This window comes from Dermochelys coriacea, chromosome 6 (genome assembly GCF_009764565.3).
Source record: "Dermochelys coriacea isolate rDerCor1 chromosome 6, rDerCor1.pri.v4, whole genome shotgun sequence".
NCBI classification, from domain to species: Eukaryota; Metazoa; Chordata; order Testudines; family Dermochelyidae; genus Dermochelys; species Dermochelys coriacea.
In genome coordinates this window covers 16,918,431-16,945,343 of record NC_050073.1, presented here as the reverse complement: position 1 = coordinate 16,945,343, position 26,913 = coordinate 16,918,431, and the positions used below count along the sequence as shown (strand labels likewise).

General features: G+C 43.3%; 1 protein-coding gene across 1 annotated transcript in view; it reads left to right on the top strand.

The window, feature by feature from the left end:
- Positions 1-114: 114 nt before the first annotated feature.
- DEAF1 (DEAF1 transcription factor) overlaps positions 115-26,913 on the top strand; it is a 46,644-nt gene continuing 19,845 nt past the window's right edge. The window contains 9 exon segments of the mRNA XM_043515932.1: positions 115-524; positions 3,082-3,179; positions 3,598-3,727; positions 5,792-5,938; positions 7,405-7,544; positions 8,330-8,395; positions 9,364-9,490; positions 11,580-11,708; positions 15,599-15,727. Of these exon segments, the coding sequence (XP_043371867.1) occupies positions 257-524; positions 3,082-3,179; positions 3,598-3,727; positions 5,792-5,938; positions 7,405-7,544; positions 8,330-8,395; positions 9,364-9,490; positions 11,580-11,708; positions 15,599-15,727 (1,234 nt within the window). The 5' untranslated portion in view covers positions 115-256.

Sequence of the window (26,913 nt, the reverse complement as noted above, 5' to 3'; positions counted from 1 at the left end):
GCGCTCGGGCGAGCTCGGAGGGGCTCGGGGCCATTCGGTCAGGCTCGGAGCCGACTCGGGACAGTTCGGCTACTGGCTCTCGGCAGCGCTCGGCTATTTTCGGAGGGACTCGGGGAAGCTCGGAGCATTCTGGGGTAGCGCCCCGCCCCGCCCCGCCCGGGGAATCTGAGACTCGGGCTCGTGTGAGATCGGAGAGGGCTCGGGCCGGGCTCGGCTCCTCTCGGCCCCCGGCTACCGCCGCCTCGGGCGGGCTCGGATGGAGGACTCGGACTCGGCAGCGAAGCAGCTGGGCTTGGCCGAGGCGGCGGCGGTAGCTGCGGCGGCGGTGGCCGCAGCAGTGGCCGCGGAAGAATCCGAGCACCAGCGGGCGGAGGCGGCGGGCTTGGAGGCGGAGCCCGAGGAGGAGGCGGCAGCCGCGCAGGTGACGGCGGTGACCGTGATGGCGGCGGATGCCGAACACATCGCGATGGGAGCCGAGTCCCTGCCGAGCGCGGACGATGCCGCCGCCGCCGCCGCCTTCGCAGGTCAGAGCGCGGCGCATGCGCACAGAGCGCCGCGCGGGCCGGGCCGCCCCTTCCAACGGGCGAACAGGCGCGCGGGAAAGTCGGGCCCCGGGGTCCGCGTTGTGCGCGCGGCGAGAGCTCTCAGTGTGAGCCGAGCCGGGGCCCCGGTGGCTTCACCTGCGCGGAGCTACTCGAGGTCGGCAGCCCTGCACCCGCCTCCCCGGCCCAGCTCCCGGCAGGTCACAGCGCCGGGGCCTGGGTTTCTCCGCAGAGAGCGAGCTCGGGGCGAACACGGCTCCGTCCGAGGGAAGGGGCCGCCTCGGTTCAGCTGCGCTGCTGGGTTTGACTTGCTGCTGTCGGCCGCTCTCTCCCGTCCAGTCTGTCCCAGGGTGCGCGTTAGCCGTACCGTCAAGCCCCACCGTGCATCTTGTCAGCGCCGCAAGTCCTGGCCTCGCCGCCCCCAGCGGAGATACACGGTTATCTTGGTTTTACAGCTGGGGAGGCAGAGCGGTGAAGTAACTTATCCCAGGCCACACAGCCAATACCTAGTCAATTCAGAATGAGAAGTAAATGGTGCCTGACTCCCGACCTTTTGCTAAGGCTGCCAATTGTGGTTGGATTTATACTTGGAGGCTTCATCACATGTTCATCACATGACACAGACTCCAGGGTAATCCTGGAAAATCGGCAACCCTACCTTTTAATCACTACTTCAGCCCACACTGCCTGCCTTCACAAAACACTGGGGAGTCCGGTGGCACCTTGAAAACTAACCAATTTATTTGGGCATAAGCTTTTGTGGGTAATAAACCACTTTTTCAGATGCGACAGCAACATACTGCATTCACAAGTATACTATATGCTGTTTCCCCTTTGGGCAAGAGGCTTCTTTCTGCACATCAGATCTTGACTTTGACTTTCTGCTCACCGTGTGTGCAAAGATTTCTCATGGGGAGTTTTGTCTCCCCCGAGATAAATGCAGAATATTGGAGACAAGATCTGTCATGCAGCCAGGAGCAGGGACTTTAGCCCATAATCAAAATTGAATTCTATCAAGCCTAATTGTATTTAATAATTTCAGGGGTTAATATCGATATTTTATTTTTATCTATTCTTCTTTTCATAGTTGTGGGAAATTAAGGGAGGGATCAGACAGTAACTGTTTAATGATAATAGACATTGAGATTCAAAAAGTAAAGCTTTACAACTATTAACACAAAAATTGTGAACATCACATGTCAAACTATACAAAGTAAATATCCTTAAACCGTAATAAATTGTCAAACAGCATATTTCTTATTTTGCCTATTTGTACATTACAATTGTTATGATGATATTTTTATCAGTTTGTGTGTGAAAAGTAAAATCTGTGTTTACCGATAAAAATCTAATACATCCAAGGTTACCCGGAACTAGCTGTCCATCTTGTTGCACGTCTGTCTGGGTGGGTTTTTTTCATGCCTTTCCATTCCCAGAATACAGAAATCCTTTTTTTGTGTGTATGCCATAAAATATGGCAGCAGGATTCAACCTAAGTATTCTGTATGTGCTCTGAACAACTGTTACTTTACAAATTTTGTATGTAGTATAGTTGTAGCAATGTTGGTCCCAGGTTATTAGAGAGACAGGACCTGAAGAAGAGCTCTGTGTGGCTTGAAAGCTTGTCTCTCTCACCAGCAGAAGTTGGTCCAATAAAAGACATTACCTCACCCACCTTGTGTCTCTACTTTACAAGTGTGTCAGACTCAGAGGACTTGAAGGATCTTACTTTGTGAAGCCCCACATATTTGGCATACAACACCCATCTTGGATTCCCTTAGTTACAGGAGGGAACCCTTATGCCTACTCAAAAAGCTGAGTTTTCATAAGGATTTGTATATATCTTGTAATTTATGCATAAACAGAAGTTGATATAAACCATGAGCATCTATTAGCTTATACCAAATTTTCTTTAAAAGCAAATTTTTATAGATAGCAGCAGGAGAGAGACATTCTGGCAAACTTTCCATAACTAAATACACTGTCAAATTTTATGCAAAATATAATTTTAAAAATTGGATACATTCTAGCTGGTGTGCTAGCTGGTTCTGTCATGATATTATTGAAGTGATAACAATTAATATACAGACCAAGGCAGGCAGCAATTCTGAGGTTTTCTCTTCCTTTTATCTTTTTAGGATTGTAAGTCAATCCCCTTTTACAGTTCTCATGCACACTGAAGCAGCTTCATTTTTCCTCCTAGTTAATCACATGCTGTTAAATACTGTCTCAGCCTCAAGAGCGTTCAAATGATAAGCCCAAGCCAGTTTTGACGAAAGATAGCAATAATCAGAATGACATTTCTTTCTAGTATAGATTCTTTGAAAAGATTTCCAGAGGTGACACCAGAAGTGAAGTTGGGAACGTCCTCTGTGGATGATCTTATTCTCAAGGGGGTGGGAGGGAGGACGGACCTGGAAAAAAATTGGAAATAATATAGGAAAAAAAGGAAGACAATTGTATTTTTCCCCCCTTTTAGCTTTAATCAGGTTCTGTGGATACAGCAGTATATTAAGTTCACTTCTGTTTTATGTTGTAGAAGTGACAACAGTAACAGTAGCCAATGTGGGTGCCTCTGCAGACAATGTCTTCACCACATCTGTGGCAAATGCTGCATCTATATCTGGACATGTGCTGGTAAGTTAAGGTTTTTTTTTTAATTTTATTTTTATTCCTTTAGAATGTTGTGGGCCCTATGTTGATGATCTCAGGATATGTAATATCTGAGGATGCGTACAACTCTGATATTCAGTCTGTGTTAAGATCAAAGGAGGACATGCAGGAATTTAGCAACATAACCAGCAATAAAGTTAAGAGTTACACAGTTAGCTCACTCTGAATTTGTCCCCCCATGTAGCACTGGTGACCTGAAGTACGTAGCCTTGGATTCACTGTTCTGAGGCCAGAATTTGGTTGACTTGAAAGCACACACACACATCTAGCTACTCCCATACAGTTTAGAGTTGTAGGGGGTCCAGAGATAAGAATCTGGGTGGCATAAAAATAACCAAGGTTTTAATTATATTAATTAAAACTCTTTTTATTTCTTTTGTAGTCTGGCAGAACAGCCCTTCAAATTGGGGACAGCTTGAATACAGAAAAAGCCACTCTGATAGTGGTTCACACTGATGGCAGCCTTGTAGAAACCACAGGGCTAAAGGGGCCCTCTGCACCTCTCACACCAGGTATAACACAATCCTGCTCTGTTTTCTAAGCGTCACTCAGGCAGGCTAGCCCTATATCTCCTATTCCTATATTTGGAACTAGAAACTGTCATGTGTAATTCTTTGAAACCATGTTATAAGCATTGACTGTCACCTCTTGAAATTCTGTTGGTAGATCCAAGAGCAAAGTACTACTTGGGAGTAGAGGAAGAGTATTTTCTCTCCATTTTTTCTATAAGAAATCTATTTCTTTCACTCATTCCTTGAATTTGCTTTTGCAAGCACGCTCAGGAAAATCTTGCCTTTTTTCTTTATTATTCTCATGTTCACTTGTCTCTGCATTCCACCCAGGAAGTTGAATTTTTCATTGTAACTATTGATATTGGAAAAGGATGGCAACATTGATAAGTTCCGTCTCCTAGTTCTGGACTCATTTATATTTTTTTCAACTTTCCAAATGGTCATGATTCCACAAGACCTTCTGTTGACATTTGAATGTCAAGATAGCACTGTTTCTTTGTTTCTAAAGATTATTTCTTAATTCAGGTGTGTGCACTGGCAGCTGCATTGCAGTCTCCTTTCTGTGCACAAGGTGGTGCAACAGCTCTTTAACATTGAAAGTCACATTTGCTAGAAACAAGATATGGAAAATACCTAATACATCCATCCTCCCATAGCCATTGCAGTTTTAAATGACTCAAATAAGAACAGCCATACTGGATCAGAGCAATGGTCCATCTAGCCCATTATCCTGTCTTCCAACAGTGGCCAATGCCAGGTGTTTCAGAGGAAATGGAACAGAACAGGTAATCATCAAGTGATCCATCCGCTGTTGCCCATTCCCAGCTTCTGGCAAACAGAGGCTAGGGACTCCATCCCTGCCCATCCTGGCTAATAACTGTTGATGGACCTATTCTCCATGAACTTATCTAGTTCTTTTTTGAACCCTGTTAGTGTCTTGGCCTTCACAACGTCCTCTGGCAAGCAGTTCCTCAGGTTGACTGTGTGTTGTATGAAGTAATGGGAGTTTCATCATTTTCCCAGGAGACTATTTCACTGTCCATTTGAACTCACAGTTAAGATACATTTCCTAATGCACACATACAAAATGGGAAATGACTGCCTAGGAAATAGTACTGGTGAAAGGGATCTGGGGGTCACAGTGGATCACAAGCTAAATATGATTCAACAGTGTAATGCTGTTCAAAAACAGAAAAGGTCATTCTAGGATGTATCAGCAGGAGGGTTGTAAGCAAGACACATGAAGAAATTCTTCCACTCTCCTCTGTGCTGATTAGGCTTCAGCTAGAGTAGTGTGTCCAGTTCTGGGCGCCACATTTCGGAAAGGAACAAACTGGAGAAAGTCCAGAGGAGAGCAACAAAATGATTAAAGGTCTAGAAAACATGACCTATGAGGGAAGATTGAAAAAATTGGGTTTGTTTAATCTGGAAAAGAGAAGACCGATGGGGGACATAACAGTTTTCAAACACACAAAAAGTTGTTACAAGGAGGAGGGAGAAAAATTGTTCTCCTTAACCTCTGAAGAAGAAGAAGAACAAGAAGCAATGGGCTTAAATTGCAGCAAGGGAGTTTAAGTTGGACATTAGGAAAAACTTTCTAGCTGTCAGGATACTTAAGCACTGGAACAAATTGCCTAGGGAGGTTGTGGAATCTCCGGCATTGGAGGTTTTTAAGAAAAGATTAGACAAACACCTGCCAGGAATGGTTTAGTTATTTAAGTAGTTCTCTTTTGAGTGCAGGAGACTGGACTAGATAACCTGTTGAGGCTCCTTCTAGTCCTACACTTCTGTGATTCTACAATTTAGTCTCCTTTATTTTCTTTTATACAGTTATACCTAACCAGGGCTCCGAGAAGCACTCTAAACAATCTCATTGGTCTGAAAGATGCTGTTAACGTACTCTAAATTAAATTATATGTCATTTAGTATGTTTCTCTGCTCATTATGGACAGTCAGAGCTGTCTGAGTTAATTGCATTACAGTCTGGATATCACAGATATTAAAAATCCAAAGCCATGTTCGTGGGCATTTAGTATGTTTAGTCTTTCTTTTCTTAACCCAAAGGTTCTCAGTCTCCTCCCACTCCTTTAACACCTGGTCAAGAAAAAAATGGCACAAAGTATAACTGGGATCCATCAGTGTATGACAGCGAACTCCCTGTGCGATGCCGGAATATCAGCGGAATCCTGTATAAAAACAGGCTTGGTTCAGGTAAAAAAGGCCCTTCCTGCCTTCCGCAAGAGAGGGATGGCGACTCATATATCTTTGTTCTGTGCTTGTTTTAATTGGGCTGCTCTTAAAAACCTGTTATGAAGGGAAGGGAGAATTTCCAAGCCAGTCTTCTCCTTTTGGATATTGCTCTCCTTGGGTGCTTTGGCCTCTTGCTACCCCACTCTGTTCCTTTGAAGAGTAGGAAGTCTGACTCCCACCCGGATTCTTTGGTTGTGTCAGAAGCTCTCCTATTCTTTGTTGCGTCTTCTGAATCTTGCCACAATCACAAGCAGCACAGAGGCACTGGAGCTATCTGCCTGCAGATTCAGGCATCCATGGCTGCCCTTTTGTTCACATATGGAAGCTTTTCTTCACAGCCATAAAGACTAGAAACTTAAAAATAAAAGTAAAGGAGAGCACTACTTCTGGAGAAGTTGATGGCATTTGCCTGGGAAAGCTTTGTATGTGCTACAGAGGAGTGCATTTCTCCAGCACAGATCTAGGTGCTAATGAGACTAGGATGTGGAGCAGTCTAAGCCAGGGGTCTCAAACACATGGCCTGTGGGGTTATTTTCTGCTGCCCACCAGCTCCCCACAGCACCCCTGCCCCCCAGCATTTACCTAGAGCGGCTCTGGCCCGGCACGCACGGGGGGCAGGTCAGGCTCCCTGCCCCCGCACCGCTCCGGGAAGTGGGGGGACTGGGGGGAGGTGGGGCACAGGAGTCTGTGTGTTGCCCAGGCTGCGCCTCCAGGTACCTCCCCTGAAGCTCCCATTGGCTGCGGTTCCCTGTTCCTGGCCAATGGGAGCTTCGGGGGAGGTACCTGGAGGAGCAGCCAGGGCACACACAGACCCCTGTGCCCCTGCCTTGCCCGGCTCCCAGTGCACGCCAGGCCAGACCCGCCCCCCCAAACCCCTCTTGCAGCCGAACCCCCTGCCCTGAGGCCCCTGCTGCACCCCACACCCCTCCTGCACCCCGACCCCCTGCCCTGAGCCCCCGATGCACCTCGCACACCTCCTGCACCCCAACTGCCTGCCCTGAGTCCCCTGACGCACTCTGCACCCCTCCTGCACCCCCTGGGGGCAGGGAGGGGGTGGAGTTGGGGTGGGGATTTCAGGGAAGAGGGTGGAGTGGGGGCTGGGCCAGGGAAGCGTAGGGTGGGGGGTTAGTGGTGTGGTCCTTGGGCCAATGTACTAGTTCTCATGTGGCCCTCATAGTCATTTGAGTTAGAGACCCCTGATCTAAGCATATACAAATGAACAGGAGGTGGTAAGCACAGGTTAATACATTGAAGGTCCTAAATGAGTACAATTATTCTAATAGGGTGGGAACTACTAGACTAGCGTGCCAGATATTTGCATGCTATGGATTAACTGCTTCATCACCTGATGGTTTCAGTGCTTACATCTTCAGAAAAGTGAAAAAGTTACTCTTAACCACTAGATGCCTTCTCTTGCCTTGTTTTAGGAGGCCGGGGCCGATGTATTAAGCAAGGGGAGAATTGGTACAGCCCCACTGAGTTTGAAGCCATGGCAGGAAGAGCCAGTAGCAAAGATTGGAAAAGAAGCATCCGCTATGCTGGGAGGCCACTGCAGTGCCTTATTCATGTAAGATCAAGCCTGTGCTTGTCTCTGCTCCAGGGGAAGGGAGGGCAGTGTCTGACTCTCCAACGTCCTGGCCAAATGCTTGTGTTCTGTCAGAGGGATGAGGGGGAGAGAGAGAACACACTGTCCTAGTCACAGGAGTATTAAAGAGAAATCATGTTACAACAGGGCACTTCATTAACAGTGATATGGTTTTGCTGAGAACCAAGGGGTAGAACCCTGGCCAGGTTCCCAAGTTAAGTCAGTCCAAATGTTTGTTAAGCTCAAAAAGGGTTATAGCTTTATTCCAGTTAGAAGCTACCATGGGATAAGTTCCAGCACTGAACTCCATGTGGCAGAAATGGGGAACTGTTAGCCTTAAAGGCTCCCCACCTGCAGTACATCCTTCTAATTCTATAATCGGATCTCTTTTACTATTGTTTGGCTGGGAACAAGTGGTTCCCTTGCTTCTTATTAGGTTACTCCAGATATTTCACATCACATAATGTTAGAAGGGAGGCCCATTCTTTATGGGGCATTACTATTAAACAGACAATTGGGCAGAGATCCTTTATACTGCTCTAAACACATTCACCTGCCCTTTGTCTTTGCTTTTAGAGTTCTTCTTCCCTTGGTATATTCCCCACCATTCCCTTTGTTTCTGAAGAGTTGTCCTTTTTACTGCTATCCAGGGTCTTCAGGGAGTGGACAGATTCTCAGGAGAGGCCTGAATCATTTGCTAGAGTATGTTCATGCTTTGGGTGGTTTGTGACTCTTTTAATGCTGTCCTGGTAACTTCCCAATTTCAGGATGGGATTTTAAATCCTCATGCTGCCTCATGCACTTGTGCTGCCTGCTGTGATGACATGACTTTGGTGAGTTGCAAGTTTACAGCCACTAATTTGAATACTTTCAGTGTTGGCTTTATGGCCTAATGATAATCAGTTAGACTGTCACATGGCCATCAGAGTTTGTCATGAGCAACCTGAGACAAGAAGGGGTTGGGAGTGTCGTGGATGCAGTGTGCTTTGTCCATGACTAGAGTAAGGAAAGGGGTAATGAACTCCCTCTGTTTGATGTTCAGAGCTGCTCCTTAGATAATGATGTAAGATGCCAAGTCTGGGCCCTTTTAGCTGGAGCAGACATTTTGTGTGAGTGAGTAACATAATGGGGGTAAAAAGAAAAGGAGTACTTGTGGCACCTTAGAGACTAACAAATTTATTTGAGCATAAGCTTTCGTGAGCTACAGCTCACTTCATCGGCTACATTTGATGCATTTTCCACCAAATGCATCCGAAGAAGTGAGCTGTAGCTCACGAAAGCTTATGCTCAAATAAATTTGTTAGTCTCTAAGGTGCCACAAGTCCTCCTTTTCTTTTTGCGAATACAGACTAACACAGCTGCTACTCTGAAACCTGTCATAATGGGGGTAGGAAGGTAGAGATTTTGTTGGTTTGGGGATATACTCTTTGCTGAGACTGGTGAGATCTTAGCCTTCAATTTTGACCATCTTTAGTGCTGACCATGGAGTGACACCACCAGCTGTACTGAAAGGGTTGAGATCACTAATGCCTTAAATATTGTGCATCTTAACTGTTCTCTTTGGCCTGGAGAGAAGAAGCAAATATCTCTGCTGTAGTCTTAATTGGCATTTTGACAAAATGCAGCAGCCCGAGAACCCAGTGGTTTGTTCGCTCTGTCTTCCTCAGGAAAAGCTGCTACATATAAAAGGGTATGCTCCCAGCTGTGTCTGAAGAGTTAGAGCAAACATGATCAAGCTGAAAAAGGACAAAAAGTCTTAATAAGAAAGCTCATAATAATTGCTCATTTCTCTTTCTCTCAGAGTGGCCCAGTACGATTGTTTGTCCCTTATAAAAGGCGAAAAAAAGAAAACGAACTGCCTACAACTCCAGTGAAAAAGGATTCTCCCAAAAACATCACCCTGCTTCCTGCTACAGCTGCTACCACTTGTAAGTTCCCTTCTGGAATAGACCTGCTGGTTCTTTATTAGAGGAGCATTGTCATGATAGATAGATAGATAGATCATATTTTGTCTTTTTTGCTTGATTTCCATATTAATTACATCCTAGAGAATCCAAACGGAAAGGCTTTAATAAATGTGATTGTTAGTTTAGCTTTGGTATGTCCTTTTGATTGGACAGTGAAACTAGACGGGTCTGAGTAGTCCGTTTCATTTCTTAGTTCTCATGCATGAGCACAGTGTTGCAATAGTTGAGTTGTAAACTCAGTAGAAAAATGTTCAGCTCTGTTTCTAGGAGAATATTTTTTTAAGAATCGTGAAAACTTTTGTTTGCTAAAACTTGGGTTGTATTTTTTTCTTGCTGCTCGGGAAACCTAGATTTCCATCCCCCTCCTTGTCTTTTGATCCAGTGGGCCATCAAAAGCTTTGGAGCCCTGGCCTTTTTCCGTAGAGGTTTAGAGGTAGATTTTTCCAGAACTAGGTGCCTAACACCTGTTGATTTGACTTTCACTTTCCGAGAGCAGGGAGGTTCTGTACATTCAGTCTCATGCTGTTTCTTGAGACATACTAAAAGAATCTAAGTTGCTGGAATGATCTCTGATCTGGAAGTTTTTAGTGAGAACTGCTGTATGGGCTATCTTAACCTTCAAACAGGTTTCTCAGAATATATTAAGCTTAACTCCTATCTAGATACCATATAATATTTCTGTATTTTGTTTCTCACTGTTTTTGATTACCAAAATACTTGTGTGAAAACAAAGGTTCGCTTTTATAAACAGTCTGCTTCCATTTCCTGATTTCTTCAATGCTGTCATAGTTCAGTGTATGTGACTTTCCAGTCTCTTCCTGGTAGTGAAATCTCAGCATTTGGATTGCAACGTTACCGAATGAATTGGGCAGGACGGGAAATACCTGTATTGCCTGAAAGAAAATTTTTGTTAGCCAAGAAAAATATTTAACTGTCAACAATACTGAGAAAGAAAATGTAGAAAATAGAAGTATATGGCAATTAAGTCAAAGTTTGTTTGAAATGTAAAGCAATTCGATTTTAAGGGAAGAGGTCCAGAATTTGGGTTGACTCGGTCTCTTGCAGAATCCTGCAGACTTCAGTCTCATGATCAAAGCCTTGTGCTCAGGGGGTTCCAAAATTGGTTTTTGTTGATCAGTTTTGTTTTAAAAACACAACTGGACACAGGTTCTCTGGCTCTCTAACATGGTCAAATGAGCTTCTGAATGAAATAAAGATGAACCTATTTGACTGTTGCTAGTAGCAGCCACCATCTTGTAACAGGTCCTTGCAAGAATTAGTATCTGCAGCCATTTCTCAAACTTGGTATTTGTGTTTTTGTGAAAAGATCTATCTGAACATATAATAGGCGCAGGAGTGAGTCCAAGATGGCAGGTGTGATTCTTTTCCTTGGGCTTGATTAGGGGAGTTAAAAAAGATAGGGTTGTTTTAACGTCTTTCTAAATACCCTAGTCCACTGTCTTTGGAATTTTGGTATAGAAGGATTTTGTGGTTTTAGCGTTGCACATTGTTCATTGTCTCAGAGTGGTGTGGGTCACCTTTTAAGAGAAATAAGGTAATATTAGTCCAAATAACCAAACCATAGTGGAAGTATATTGTGGTGACTCTAGTTTCTCAGACCAGTAATAGCTGCTCTCACTAAAGTTTCCATGAATTAGAAATCTGCCTTGTTGGATTTCCTAGCCCTGTTGCTTTATTTTTCGTTGGCTACTGTGTTGTGGCATCACTTGTGTAGTGATTTGAAATGATTGTAATGCAATAGGAATAAAACTGTGCAGGACTGATCTGGGTCCCACGCTTCAGAGACTAAAATGAGCCATAACTCTGGGAAGCTGATGCGTGCACAATGAATTCAGAAGCCAAAATGAGATTTTTGTTTCCATTTACCATTCTGTGCAATGGAGGTGTTATCCAAATATTGATAACACAGGTCAATTACTGATCTGTGAATTCTGTGACTTAGGATGATTCAGAACAGGGAGATCAACAGCTAAACAACCAAGGCTTCAGAGTTGAGCGCTAATTATGAAAGTGCTTCTGCTATTTCCAGTCACCGTGACTCCGTCAGGACAGATCACTACTTCTGGTGCTCTGACCTTCGACCGTGCATCAACCGTGGAGGCCACAGCTATCATCTCAGAAAGTCCATCCCAGGGTGATGTATTCACTGGAGCCACTGGTAAGTCCTCAAAACACACATGCAGTATGCAGTAGTGATGTGTGTGGGGTTCTGAACTCCCATTGCCAAAGGAGGAAGGGCTTTGAAAGCAGCTGTGAGGCTTTTCTTCAAGGGCTTAACCAATTATTATTATTATTCATTCTCTTTTTTCCTCAAAATGACACCATCAGTTTGAAATCTTGTCAATTTCATAAAATGAGTTAAAAATACTTTGTTACTGCACCTGCCACTGCGTCCACCTTGGTAATTTTTGTGTTTTTCTACAAACCCATTTTCCACTTCTGTTTTCCTCTTCCCCTTTTACTCTGAAAAAACAACCCCCCCAAAAGGGAAAACCGTCTGTGCAATGAAACTAATTGGATGAAAAATGCTATCAAATCTCCAAAGTAAACTGAAAAAATAGAAATATTTTTCTTCTACTCTTTCAATAATAATTTTAGTATTACTTGAAGGCCCGCACAGTGGAAGGTAAAACAGTGTAATGAATTAATAGCTCATCTGGCAATTCACATAGTTCTGACAGAAGGAACAAACACCAATGTTAAAAACATACCCAACAATAGCATAGTGTCTCTTGCTTTAGAGTTTGGATTAAATAAAGTCCAAGTTATGTGAATCCTGTAATTTTTTTAAAGTCTTCTTTCTATGTGTTTTTTGTAAAACCTAAGGGGTTTTTCACCTTCTTCTGCAGCATGGGGTATGGGTCACTTGCAGTATTATCTGGGTATATCTCACTTAATCATTTCCCTGCAATTGTATCAATTCCCAAGGCCCCTGCTACTTGGTCCCTCCTATACTCTGCCTGTGTTACATAATAGTCTAATATCCTGTAATAGTTCTAGTCTCATTTCAGTTGTTGGATTTAGTATGCGGGTGCTGCACGGTGTAGGTTGCCAGTGATATACAGGTCAGGCTAGATGATCTGGTGATCCGTTCTGGTTTTACACTCTGTGCCTCTAACCCAGTGGCTCTCAACCTTTCCAAACTACTATACCCATCAGGAGTCTGATTTGTCTTGCATAGCCTCAAGTTTCACCTCACTTTAAAACTTCTTGCTTACAAAATCAGAGAAAAATACAAAAGTGTCAGCACACTATTACTGAAAAACTGCTGACTTTCTCATTTTACCACAGAATTCTAAAATAAATCAATTGAAATATAAATATTTTACTTACATTTCAGTGTATAGCATGTAGAGTCATTGTATGAAATTGTAGTTTGTACTGACTTCGCTAGTGCTTTTTCTGTATCCTGTTGTAAAACTAGGCAGATATCTAGATGAGTTCATGTACCCCCTGGAAGACCTCTTTGTACCCCAAGAGGTACATGTACCCCTGGTTGAGAACCACTTCTCTAATCTATGCACACTATCAGCCTGCAGATTGCATACAAAAGGAATACAGTCTGAAGGCAAGTTCAGTGTAACTAAAGTTTTATTTTTATTAACCTTGCAATGTGTAGAATAGCGGCACTGAAATGTAGTTACCATACTATGGGCAAAACTTCTGAAGGGGCCTCAACCCGCACTCTGAATATCTCCTGAAGTCTTGTGGTCCACTTTTTGTGCAGACAGTTTTGCATGGCCGAGTTTTGGTGGGTGCAAAACTGGTATGGGATGTTTTCTTTAAGATATAGTGTATGGTGAGAGAACATAGTGTGATAATGTTTGACGGGCAGTGTGGTATGGTGGAGAGGGCTTTGGAATGGGACGTACAAGACCTGTGTCTCCCCTGCTGTGTGACCTTGGGCAAGTCATTTCACTGCCCCGTGCCTCAGTTTCCCCATCTGTAAAATGGGGATATTGATACTAACCTCCTTTTGCAGAGTGCTGTGTGGTGTAATGATGACAAAAGTGCTATATGAGAGCCTCTAAGTGTATTATTTAAAGCATATTGGAAATGAAAAGTGTGGTTTCTGTATAAGAGTTATTTATTCATAAGTGATTATTAGCTACTAGACTTGAGTTATGTACAGTGCAGTGTACAACAGTTCTTTTCGTATAACAGCCTTCATATGATGCCTCACCAAATATTTTTTCCAGAGAGAGGTAGGCTAATGAACTGTAATGCAATGCAGTGGCTTTCAGATAGTTGGAGAGGAAATACTGTGCACAGAGGGAGTAGAGCATAAGATAATGCAGTCCACCAGGAGGGATGTGAGTTTTGAGCTAGATTGTGCATTTGGGCTTTATTAACTTTCTCTCCTATAGTTTAGTACAGGCTTTTGCCTTCTATGCAACACTGAAGTGCACAGCATGAAAAGAGAAGGAAACGAGGAGAATAGGGTATTCCGAATCACTTTAGTACAGTGGTTCTCAGCCCACGGGCTGCTGGCGGCCCAGTCAGCACACAGCTGCGGCCCATGTGACATCCTCAGGGCCATATGGATAGTATAGATTTTGTTTGGATGCAGTCCATATATGCAGCTCTCTGTCTTATGCGGCCCACAGTGGTAAATAGGTTGAGAACCACTGCTCTAGTATAATGCAGACCAATTTAAGGTGTGGTGTGAGAGATTTCAGAACATTGCCGTTCAGCTCCATGCTCGCTTACCAGTAGTTATTTATGGCATAGTATCTAGAACACAGAACAGGCAGTCAGCAGACCTGGGTTCTAGTGTCAGCCCTGCCTTAGAATTACTGTGTGATCTTGGGCAAGTCCTGAACATCTGTACTGTGACATCTTTGAGAATCATAAAACCTCTACCAAGCATTTTGGAATCTTTGGATGATCTTGACAATATAGAAGTAAGTTTGGAGGGGAGAGGTGATGGTCTTTGTAGAAACCTTAAAAAGTGAAAGAGGAGACTCATATGGAGTAAGAGTGGATGGACTGTTTGTCTGGTAGCAGTGTCAAATCACCATAGGCAGCAAGTTATATGGGCCCGTGGTGCCCGTGCTCCACCAATATTCAGGAACGGGGGCCTGGCTCCACCAATGTTTGGGTTTAAACTTTCAGAGCCATCCTGTCCATAGGACGGACTGGGGCAACTGCCCTGGGCTCCATGCTTCATGGAGACACGGGGTCCAGGGTGGCCTGGGGGGCTAGCAGGGGGCCTGGCGCTGGCAGCAGCAAGCAACCCAGCCCGCCCTGCTCCGCTCCACCTTGCCTCTTCCCACTCCTGCTCTGCTCTGCCCCGCCCCGTCCCCATTCTACCCCTTCCCCCAAGTCCCCATCCTGCCCCGACTCCACCCCTGCTCCACCCTACCTCTTCCCGCACCTGCCCCCATTCCACCCCTTTCCCCGAGCCCTCACCCAGTCTCTTTCTGGCTTCCGCCCTCTCCCCTAAGCGACACTGTGAACCGGCGGGGCGGGTTGGGGCCGGGTTGCTCGCTGCTGCCAGTGCCAGGCCCCCTTCTAGCCCCCCAGGCTGCCCTGGACGCCGCGTCCCCCCAAAGTGCGGGGCCTCGCAAAGCGCAGGGACCGGGGTGGTTGCCCTGGTCCGTCCTATGGACAGGATGGCTCTGCTTGGACCCGTTCTGGGCACCACCAAAAATTATACAAAATGGGCACCCATGCAAATCACACCACTGTTTCCAGAAGCATTCATAATGCTTATATGACAGGTTTCAGAGTAGCAGCCGTGTTAGTCTGTATTTACAAAAAGAAAAGGAGTACTTGTGGCACCTTAGAGACTAACAAATTTATTAGAGCATAAGCTTTCGTGAGTTACAGCTCACTTCATCGGATGCATTTCAAGTGAGCTGTAGCTCACGAAAGCTTATGCTCTAATAAATTTGTTAGTCTCTAATGTGCCACAAGTACTCCTTTTCATAATGCTTATAGTTACCACAGATGTTGGAAACCCATGTCAATCTGAATACAAAAAACATCAAAGCAATGTATAACAAGTGCTTTATGGGTTCATAATACTGTTCCTTCTTCCAATAGTACAAGATACTACGGTCCAGCAACCTTGCCGTGTCAGTCATCCAGAACCTCACTATCCAAGTTATCAGGACAATTGTCAGATTTCACCTTTTCCAGAAGCTGCACTGCCAACTTCCCATCCCAAAATAGGTAAGTTTTGTCTCTCTAAAATAGTGGTTCCCAAACTAGAGTTTGTGAAATGTTACAGGGGATTCTCGGCTGAAAAAAGTCCCTAATGGCGGACAGAGCTGTCCCTAGGGACCCTGGGCAGCACGGGGCCAGTGGCACGGAGCCACTGGATTTCCAAGAGCTAAGCAGATCAAAGCAAGCATATCTATCACAGTGAGGAGATTTAAACTTCAAGACTCCTTATAAGAAATGGAAAGGGAGGTGGATATTTTTTGCTGTTTTTAAAATTAAATAGGCAACTAGTATTGTTTTTAAAATTATTTTGAAGAACTTGTTGTAATGTGGGTTGTTTGCCTGGACCGCTCAAGACCTGAATGCTTGTCTAGGAGGAACTCTTTGAGTTGGCTTCTTAAATACCTTCATGCTGTTTCACATCTGATACTCCTTGATGAAACATAGGAGCCTTGTCTTATAACAGGCTTATTCAAAGTGACACAAGCTACAAAAGAGAACTTGGAAGAGTGTTGCCGTTTTCATAATGTAATAAAAATACCTTAATTATAAATAATTAATGATAAATAGTGTGTAATAAGCATTTCATAAAAACAAATTTTATATTTCCAAGATCACTGCTTTTATCATTTATACTCAGGTAAAGGAGAAAATCCCTGGAAATATTCATTTTTAGGAGGGGGTTCGTGAGACTTGACACTTTAGTGAAAGGGGTTCATAGGTTGTTAAAGTTTGGGAACTACTGCTCTAAAATAAGCCACAGTTTGCAGCACCTGGGTTTACCCCATAACCTCAACTTCTTCCTTAGCTAATGATTGTACAAAGAAGTAAATTTACTCCTATGTTCTTTAGCTGGACTAAAGTTAAGAATGGGAGCGGGCAGAAATCTGTTCTTTGTAGAGGGTTTTCCAGTTCTGCCTTGAAACCTTAAGAACCTTTTTTTTTTTTTTTTTTTTGACAGGTTTCAGAGTAGCAGCCATGTTAGTCTGTATTCGCAAAAAGAAAAGCAGTACTTGTGGCACCTTAGAGACTAACAAATTTATTAGAGCATAAGCTTTCGTGAGCTACAGCTCACTTCATCGGATGCATCCGATGAAGTGAGCTGTAGCTCACGAAAGCTTATGCTCTAATAAATTTGTTAGTCTCTAAGGTGCCACAAGTACTGCTTTTTTTTTTTTTTTTTTTTGGTTTGTATCACACAGGGTTACATTAAAATCCCACTTCCTAAATCTGATAGAGGTTTCCTTTAGTATCTTTTCACAGAGCTGTGTTTCGATGTTGTCAGCCAGGAGCTTTGGCTGATTTTGACTAATAAAGTCCGGTATTTGAGGTACCCTTTCCCACTCTCCAAATACAAGTTCACATGCAGCTGACTCTAAAATTCCTATTCCTTTCTGTGGATCAGCAGGTTTTCGGTCACCCTCGCCTTTTTTTCCCCAGGTATAATCTTATGATTCCATGTCCCCCAAATCAGTTCTCCATCCCTTGAGACTGTGAGATGTATCATCCCAGAATGATATTTGTGCTTTAGCAAGTTTCACTGCAGATCAGGGATCTGTTCAGATGAGGACAAAGCTGTAGAAGGCAAATCATGTTACGTTGAGAAGATGAGAATAAAGATGCCAGATGAAAATCAGGCATTTAAAGACTTAAAGTTGAGGATAAGGTGGTTTGCTTTTGTGTTGTCTGTTTTGCTCTCTCTATTTTTTTTCTGTAGGATTAATACAGTCATCTCAGAAAGTTTACACATCTCCAGAAATCTTCATGATAACTGCATTAGTCTTGCCAAAGTTGTGTGTACATATTTCCTGGTTTGGAAAGGGATATAGCCTTTGTTGGTATCTTACTGTGTATTGTGGAAGTTTTGGGGAGAACTAGTGGAGTTCTGCAGCAAATGCTACAAAGCTTCTTCCACATGACAACTGCGTTGTGTTAGATTGTCTCTCTGAGCAGAGTTCAAAAATAGTTTTGTAAAAGCTTATTGTGCAGCTCTCTTAAACTATGCTAGTTTCCTTAACTGGTCTTGAAAGTTGTTGTGTGGACAGAATGTTAGAACTAAACTTTAAAAAGAGAGCACAGTAGATTTTCCCTCAAAAAAAGCACACACCTAAACTTGAGTGTTGCAGACATAACAGGTGCATGCCCCTGCTCTGCCTCTTCTGAAAATCTAACCTTTAATGTCAGAGACAGACAACATGGGGGAGGTAATATCTTTTATTGGACCAACTTCTATTGGTGAGAGAGAGAGAAGCTTTCGAGCTTACGTAGATACCTAAAGAAGAGCTCTGTGTAAACTCTAAAGCTTGTACCACACTCACGTTTTCTCTCTAATACCCTGGTACTGACAGGGCTATAACAATATTGCGCACTTTAATGTCCTCTTTGTTGAAAGAGGCACCACAAAAAATGCTACATAACTGATAAATAGGTGTTTTTTAAAGTGATAGACTGGGACACTGCTTTCAATTCCATTGATGTTCACTGGACTGGGATTGCTTTACATTGGGAGAAAGGAAAATAACAGTATTATTGCTTAAGAATAGGCCTTGTCCCTCCTAAATGTAGAATAGTTCATCCTTATTGCTCAGTGAAACTATGGTCTGCCTTATGACTTCTAAGAAGAAAAACACTGGCACAGATCATTCCCTCTGCATTGAATATGACCGCTTTTAGGATCCCCTCCCAGCTCCCTTTAACTGCAGTGGCCACACCGAAAAGTTCATACAGATTTGGGGGTGTATTATTTTCACTTGATTTCTTCAAGTCTGGCCAGTGGACAAAGTGCATCTGCTGTCCCCTCCCATTCCTCAGATCAGCTTGTCGCCATCCCGTTTTCCAGTATCAATCACAGAATGCACAGCGAGGCCTTTGCAGGCTCTGGAGTTGTAGGTGAGGCATATTGGAGACAGTATTGTAGAGGCACATGGAAGGAGAGTGGTGCTTGTATGAAGGATTCCTTTTAAAGGAGTGGGGAATATCTCCTTGTTTGCCTCAAAAGCTGTCTTCTACACCAAAACAGCAGTTGTAAAACAGGGATTTGATTCAGTAAAACTTGACACATAGTCAATCTGTCAAGAAAACCTCAATCTGTCAAAAGCAAACTGGGAGTTACACAGGTTGATAACTGTGATCCACTTAGTGCTTTTAACCAGTCCCTCAGGAATGGCAACTGACAGATTTTGTGATATATCTGAAAACTGGGGAAGGTGTTTACTGGATTTGAAAGGGGAAGAGCTATTTCCAAAACATTGCCACTATGCAGATTGGGAGCAGCATGCGTTTTCTAGGCATAAAGTCTAAATTCTTGGCTGATAACCTTTTATTTTCCCAAAATGTGTATTCTCTAGTGCACTCAGTGCAATATAATGCATAGGTGCTAGGGTCCTTCCATACAGCACTAATGACCTGATGCCAGCGTAGCAATGATTTTTTTTTAGTGGATGTAAGATAAGATCTGAATATGACTTACTTGTGCCCTTTATATATTTGTCTTCTGAAGTCAATGTGATTATAGTATTCTGAACAGAGAAAAGATTTACTTTCTACTAATTAGTTCCAAAAATTAGCACAAATCTTATGAACTGCAATGTTTTGTCTTACCTGTTCCAATAATCAGTACAGAAGAGTTCTGGTAAAGTAGATAACCAAAGTATGGATTCTTATGCTATCTATCAAGAAACATGACCAGTCTTTGTTCAATCAGAATTATACTGTATTAGCAAAATAACTTTCCATCTGTACTGTTTAAAAGTATCAGTCTGAAAGAATGACATATTTTTTTATGTGATCTAAACATATCCCTCCTTCACAATGTTTTTCTCTTGAATTCCTGTTCTTGTTGCTGGGATAGATCTTGGTTTGAAAATAATTGAATATGTAGATCCTGATTGTACTGGCAAGTAAGGTGGCATCTTACAGATGCTGTGTCCTACACAGCAGTGGAAGATTTTCCTAATATATTAATTTTGTGTGGCTTATCATTGATAGTTTTTTTGGAAGAGCTGTGTACATGGTGCGATTTCAAGAAAGAGCTTAGTCACTCTTTCTTGAAATCAACAGTTTGCCACTAACTGTTGGCAAAATGCTTTATGTTCATAGAGCTTGCCCCTATTGAAATTAAGGGGAGATGTGCTGCTGCTGTTTATATGTATTGCAGTAGCACCTAGAGGCCCCAGCTGACACCAGGCTTCAGTGGGAGCGGGAGCAGGCCCATAGGATTCCATAAAGCTATTCTGCATAAGAATTGGTAAGGAGTATATTGATTACTGGAATGCAAATTTCCATTGGCATAAGTGGTTCATATCTTTCACTATTTCAGCCCAAAGGTGAATTTAAATTTATTGTTTAAAAGTCCGACCTATCTCAAACTTCAGCCATTTTTCCTGTAACTGGGAAACCTGTAATAGTGCTTTGCACTTTTCTGTTGTGCCTTTCCTCTGATTATCTTAAAGCATTTTACAAATAAATAACCATTACAATACCTATATGTTCAAAAAGTGTTGTTATTCTATAGATGTGGAAAACAGTGGTTAAGTGACTTGTCCAGTCACATGACAAATTAGTGGCAGAACCCAGAATGCCTGACTCCCACAACTATGCCCGTCATCCTCCTCCTAACTAGTCTATAGCCTATGGTAGGCTTGGGAGGGTGCAATTTAAAACCAAAGTTAATAAACAATTGAAAAATCACATCCAAGCATGCTCAGTGGGGTCTGAATGCTTTATATAATTATTTGGTGCAAACTTAATGTTGTATTAATGTAACTTTTACATTCAGCTATAAAGTGGTCTCTAACACTGATCTCTTCCACATCACTTGTAACAATTACTAGGGAATAGACATTCCAGACAGAAGTGTTGGGTTGTTCTAAGTTCATGGTGTCCCTTTAAAACAGTGGTCCTCAAATTGTGGGATGTGCCCCCCCCAGGGGCATGGAGGAACATTCGGGGGGCACAGCGGGGCCTGGGCCAGCCCCCACGGGGGACAGGGAGGGAGCACCACCAACCCTGGATTAAGTTTAGAAGTGTGTGCAACAAGAGTGATGTCATGGTGGGAGTCTGCTATAGACCACCGGACCAGGGGGATGAGGTGGATGAGGCTTTCTTCCGGCAACTCACGGAAGCTACTAGATCGCATGCCCTGATTCTCATGGGTGACTTTAATTTTCCTGATATCTGCTGGGAGAGCAATACAGCGGTGCATAGACAATCCAGGAAGTTTTTGGAAAGCGTAGGGGACAATTTCCTGGTGCAAGTGCTAGGGGAGCCAACTAGGGGGAGCGCTTTTCTTGACCTGCTGCTCACAAACCGGGTAGAATTAGTGGGGGAAGCAAAAGTGGATGGGAATCTGGGAGGCAGTGACCATGAGTTGGTTGAGTTCAGGATCCTGACGCAGGGAAGAAAGGTAAGCAGCAGGATACGGACCCTGGACTTCAGGAAAGCAGACTTTGACTCCCTCAGGGAACAGATGGCCAGGATCCCCTGGGGGACTAACATGAAAGGGAAGGGAGTCCAGGAGAGCTGGCTGTATTTCAAGGAATCCCTGTTGAGGTTACAGGGACAAACCATCCCGATGAGTCGAAAGAATAGTAAATATGGCAGGCGACCAGCTTGGCTTAATGGTGAAATCCTAGCGGATCTTAAACATAAAAAAGAAGCTTACAAGAAGTGGAAGGTTGGACATATGACCAGGGAAGAGTATAAAAATATTGCTCGGGCATGTAGGAAAGATATCAGGAGGGCCAAATCGCACCTGGAGCTGCAGCTAGCAAGAGATGTCAAGAGTAACAAGAAGGGTTTCTTCAGGTATGTTGGCAACAAGAAGAAAGCCAAGGAAAGTGTGGGCCCCTTACTGAATGAGGGAGGCAAGCTAGTGACAGAGGATGTGGAAAAAGCTAATGTACTCAATGCTTTTTTTGCCTCTGTTTTCACTAACAAGGTCAGCTCCCAGACTGCTGTGCTGGGCAACACAAAACGGGGAAGAGATGGCCAGCCCTCTGTAGAGATAGAGGTGGTTAGGGACTATTTAGAAAAGCTGGACGTGCACAAGTCCATGGGGCCGGACGAATTGCATCCGAGAGTGCTGAAGGAATTGGCGGCTGTGATTGCAGAGCCCTTGGCCATTATCTTTGAAATCTCGTGGCGAACGGGGGAAGTCCCGGATGACTGGAAAAAGGCTAATGTAGTGCCCATCTTTAAAAAAGGGAAGAAGGAGGATCCTGGGAACTACAGGCCGGTCAGCCTCACCTCAGTCCCTGGAAAAATCATGGAGCAGGTCCTCAAAGAATCAATCCTGAAGCACTTAGAGGAGAGGAAAGTGATCAGGAACAGTCAGCATGGATTCACCAAGGGAAGGTCATGCCTGACTAATCTAATCGCCTTTTATGATGAGATTACTGGTTCTGTGGATGAAGGGAAAGCAGTGGATGTATTGTTTCTTGACTTTAGCAAAGCTTTTGACACGGTCTCCCACAGCATTCTTGTCAGCAAGTTAAGGAAGTATGGGCTGGATGAATGCACTATAAGGTGGGTAGAAAGCTGGCTAGATTGTCGGGCTCAACGGGTAGTGATCAATGGCTCCATGTCTAGTTGGCAGCCGGTGTCAAGTGGAGTGCCCCAGGGGTCGGTCCTGGGGCCCGTTTTGTTCAATATCTTCATAAATGATCTGGAGGATGGTGTGGATTGCACTCTCAGCAAATTTGCGGATGATACTAAACTGGGAGGAGTGGTAGATACGCTGGAGGGGAGGGATAGGATACAGAAGGACCTAGACAAATTGGAAGATTGGGCCAAAAGAAATCTAATGAGGTTCAATAAGGATAAATGCAGGGTCCTGCACTTAGGATGGAAGAATCCAATGCACCGCTACAGACTAGGGACCGAATGGCTCGGCAGCAGTTCTGCGGAAAAGGACCTAGGGGTGACAGTGGACGAGAAGCTGGATATGAGTCAGCAGTGTGCCCTTGTTGCCAAGAAGGCCAATGGCATTTTGGGATGTATAAGTAGGGGCATAGCGAGCAGATCGAGGGACGTGATCGTTCCCCTCTATTCGACACTGGTGAGGCCTCATCTGGAGTACTGTGTCCAGTTTTGGGCCCCACACTACAGGAAGGATGTGGATAAATTGGAAAGAGTGCAACGAAGGGCAACGAAAATGATTAGGGGTCTAGAGCACATGACTTATGAGGAGAGGCTGAGGGAGCTGGGATTGTTTAGTCTGCAGAAGAGAAGAATGAGGGGGGATTTGATAGCTGCTTTCAACTACCTGAAAGGGGGTTTCAAAGAGGATGGCTCTAGACTGTTCTCAATGGTAGCAGATGACAGAACGAGGAGTAATGGTCTCAAGTTGCAATGGGGGAGGTTTAGATTGGATATTAGGAAAAACTTTTTCACTAAGAGGGTGGTGAAACACTGGAATGCGTTACCTAGGGAGGTGGTAGAATCTCCTTCCTTAGAGGTTTTTAAGGTCAGGCTTGACAAAGCCCTGGCTGGGATGATTTAACTGGGACTTGGTCCTGCTTTGAGCAGGGGGTTGGACTAGATGACCTTCTGGGGTCCCTTCCAACCCTGATATTCTATGATTCTATGATTCTACTCTGCCCCTGGCCTTGGCTGTGGCTCTGGCCTCCACCACTGCCTGGCCGTGGCTTTGACCCCAGCTTTGGCCCCTGTCCAAATCTCTGTTCCTGGCCCCAGCTCCGGCCCCCTTACCCATGTCAGTGTCCAGTCCTCCCCACCCCCCTGGCTGTCGTGGAGTGCAGACAGGAGTAAGGGGAAGCATTACCCTGAAAAGTTCAGGGGCCACTGCTTTTAAAATGAAGCTGGACAACAAGCGTACAGTAGGCAAATACTCTGCTCTGGCTGGTTGTTGGATTAGATGACCTAATGGGCCTTTTGCTTCTCTAATTTTTGATTCTATGAAGCCATTCAGGATGGAGACAAATGGATGTTTATTCATGTGGCAGCTAATGAAATGATGAGGTTATTGACACTCGGGAGCTGAAGGTGAACAGTTTTTAAGCCCTTTTATTAATTCTCTTATGTTCCAAGAAATGGATATGTAAATACAGAAATGAGCTGGGCAGCTTGTAAACCAGAAGGAAAAATTAATTTCCTCTTCCCTTTTTAACCCTCATCAGGCCTTTCTATTTTTTAGTGTTTTTATCAGATAAGCTGAAGTCCACATTACAAAGCAAAGATTTGATAACATAATTACCAGGCCACTCATATTCTTCAATATTTGCTTTCTGTTTTGACAGAAGTTGGGTTTTGGCACAGTGTGATGGCACAGATATTTCAGGACAGGAAGCACGTCTGCAAAGCCTGTATTCACTTGTTTTGGAGTTGTGGCCTGTAATACAAGATGTTATAATAACAATATTTTTAAAGTGAGGCTAGGCCGCTGCTGATCAGTTTGTAGGCATGAGAATATTTGTTAACTGCAAAATTATTATTATAAATATAAATTATATATATAAATTATTAGTTGGCTAACTTGTGTGCTTTGGGATAACTTTTAAATATATCTTTCCAGACAGATTTTGATTCTCTTTAATCCCAAAGTAGCATATGACATTTACAGCTACACTTTGCACTACCGGGTGGAGCAATGCGATAAATTTCTGCTCTGTCAAAAATAAATTTAAATCTTTTGCTTCTTTTTCAGGGCTTGAGTCTATTGCTTAAATATTGGTCTTTTCACAAAGGAAGTGAATGAAGTTTGTAAACATTGACTGGCATTTACCGAGTCGTATGCTAACACTGAGCACAAATACTTCCTATTAGATAGTGTTATCAAATGTCAAACTGTAGTCCTTATTGTGTAGGAAATCCAACATTGGAAGAAGTTGTTGGCAAACAATCTCTTATGAAAGAGGGTCAGGTCTCCTTTATGTCTCTAAATTCAAGTGGTACTGTGATTTTAGTGTGCAAACATCTGTTTTAATTTAGTGCCTTAATAAGGGTTTTAGGGCAAAATGTCAGTCATCTGTTTCATATTCCTACACTTTCAGTGCTATCTGTCAGTAAAGCTCACCTGTCCAACCTCCTGTATCATACAGTTGGCTACTTCTGGTTTTCAGGAAGTACTAACCTCATCTAAATTCATGACAAGATTTGTCTTTTTTTTTATTGTTGGTATATCAAATTATGACCTGAAAATTGCTAACATGTTGTTGCATTTATTTCAGTCCCTGACTTACTGAATATTCAATATTCAATGCAGTGAAATCACTTTTCTTGACAAGAACTTCACTAAGCTGAGGTTCACTACAATCAAAACTGCATTGCACGCATTGCTGCAGTGTATTGAAGCAATTGAGGACTTTCAGTTTACTTCAGTACAGCCCCAGTTCAGGAAAGCACATAAACCCATCCCTATTCAGGACAGCACTTAAACTTCTGCTTGCTTTGAAGTATGTGCTTAGGGCATAAGCCCATGCGTAAGATGGACAGGAATGCTTTCCTGAATTGGGACCTATAAATGGTGTTTCATTGTATTTGAGTTTCTTTATAGCTAAGTTCACTGTGCTAAGTTCTGTTTCCCCAGTCTGAAGCAAAAGAGGACAAAGACGGTTTTCCTTGGCTTTGCTTTCACCACTGCTGAGGAGATCACAGCCTCTTTTGGGAAATTAGCCTGACAACCTGAAGAGGGCTGTTAGTATCTAATGACAATATCCCTATGATTCCAGATACCTACGCTGAGTCCAGTTCCCATTAAAGTTACAGGGAATTATACATCCAGATAGATCCTTTAGATGCTTTGAAGATTTCAGTCCTGGTGTTTTGCTTTATTTTCAAGAACCTCCCCCGTAGTAAATTTTCCTATAATAACTCTAGAGCCAGTAGCCACCATTTTAGTGAAAACAATATTTTGTACCCTGCAGCAGCAATTACTCTGTCAAACACCCTCTTCAGAGCTGAGCTAACATTCACAGGGCTGCTGCACTAGATGAAGACAGCCTGAAGTTGCTACTGAAAGCACTGTTACATTCAGGTGTATTCATCATGCAGGAGGCAGAGGAGGATCTGCCTATGCCAAATAGAGAGACAAACTTGGTAGGAAGAGAAATTTTAATCTGACCCTTCTCAAAGGCTATTATCAGACAGTGGTGGGAATTGAAAACACCATTATTATATCCTTAACACCATTATTTCCAGCTGTGTTGGACATTGGTCTGCGACCAATGGTATTTATAGATATGTTTCTGTCACTTGTGTATAAATGTGCCATTGTATGTTTTTTTTAACAATGATGGTATTTACTAGGGCTGTCAAGCGATTACAAAAAATAATCGTGACTAATCACACTGTTAAACAATAGAATACCAATTGAAATTTATTAAATATTTGTGGATGTTTTCTACATTTTCAAATATATTGATTTCAATTGACACAGAATACAAAGTGTACAGTGCTCACTTTATATTTATTTTTGATTACAAGTATTTGCACTGTAATAAAATAAAATAAATAGTATTTTTCAGTTAACCTAATACAAGTACTGTAGTGCAATCTCTTTATCATGAAAGTTGAACTTACAAATGTAGAATTATGTACAAAAAAAAGCCATTCAAAAATAAAACAATGTAAAATTTTAGAGCCTGCAGGTCCACTCAGTCCTACTTCAGCCAATCGCTCAGACAAACAAGATTGGTTACAATTTGCAGGAGATAATGCTGCCCGCTTCTTGTTCACAATGTCATCGGACTGTGAGAACAGGTGTTCACACCGCACTGTTGTAGTCAGTGCCACAAGATATTTACGTGCCAGATGCGCTAAAGATTCATATGTCCCTTCATGCTTCAGTCACCATTCCAGAGGACATGCGCCCATTCTGATGACGGGTTCTGCTTGATAACGGTCCAAAGCAGTGTGGACTGACGCATGTTCATTTTCATCATCTGAGTCAGATGCCAAGAGCAGAAGGTTGATTTTCTTTTTTGGTGGTTCAGGTTCTGTAGTTGCCGTATCTGAGTGTTGCTCTTGTAAATCTTCTGAAAGCATGCTCCACACCTCGTCCTTCTCAGATTTTGAAAGGCACTTCAGATTCTCAAACCTTGGATTGAGTGCTGTAGCTATCTTTAGAAATCTCACATTGGTACCTTCTTTGCACTTTATCAAATATGCTGTGAAAGTGTTCTTAAAATGAACGTGTGCTGGGTCATCATCCAAGACTGCTATGACATGAAATATAT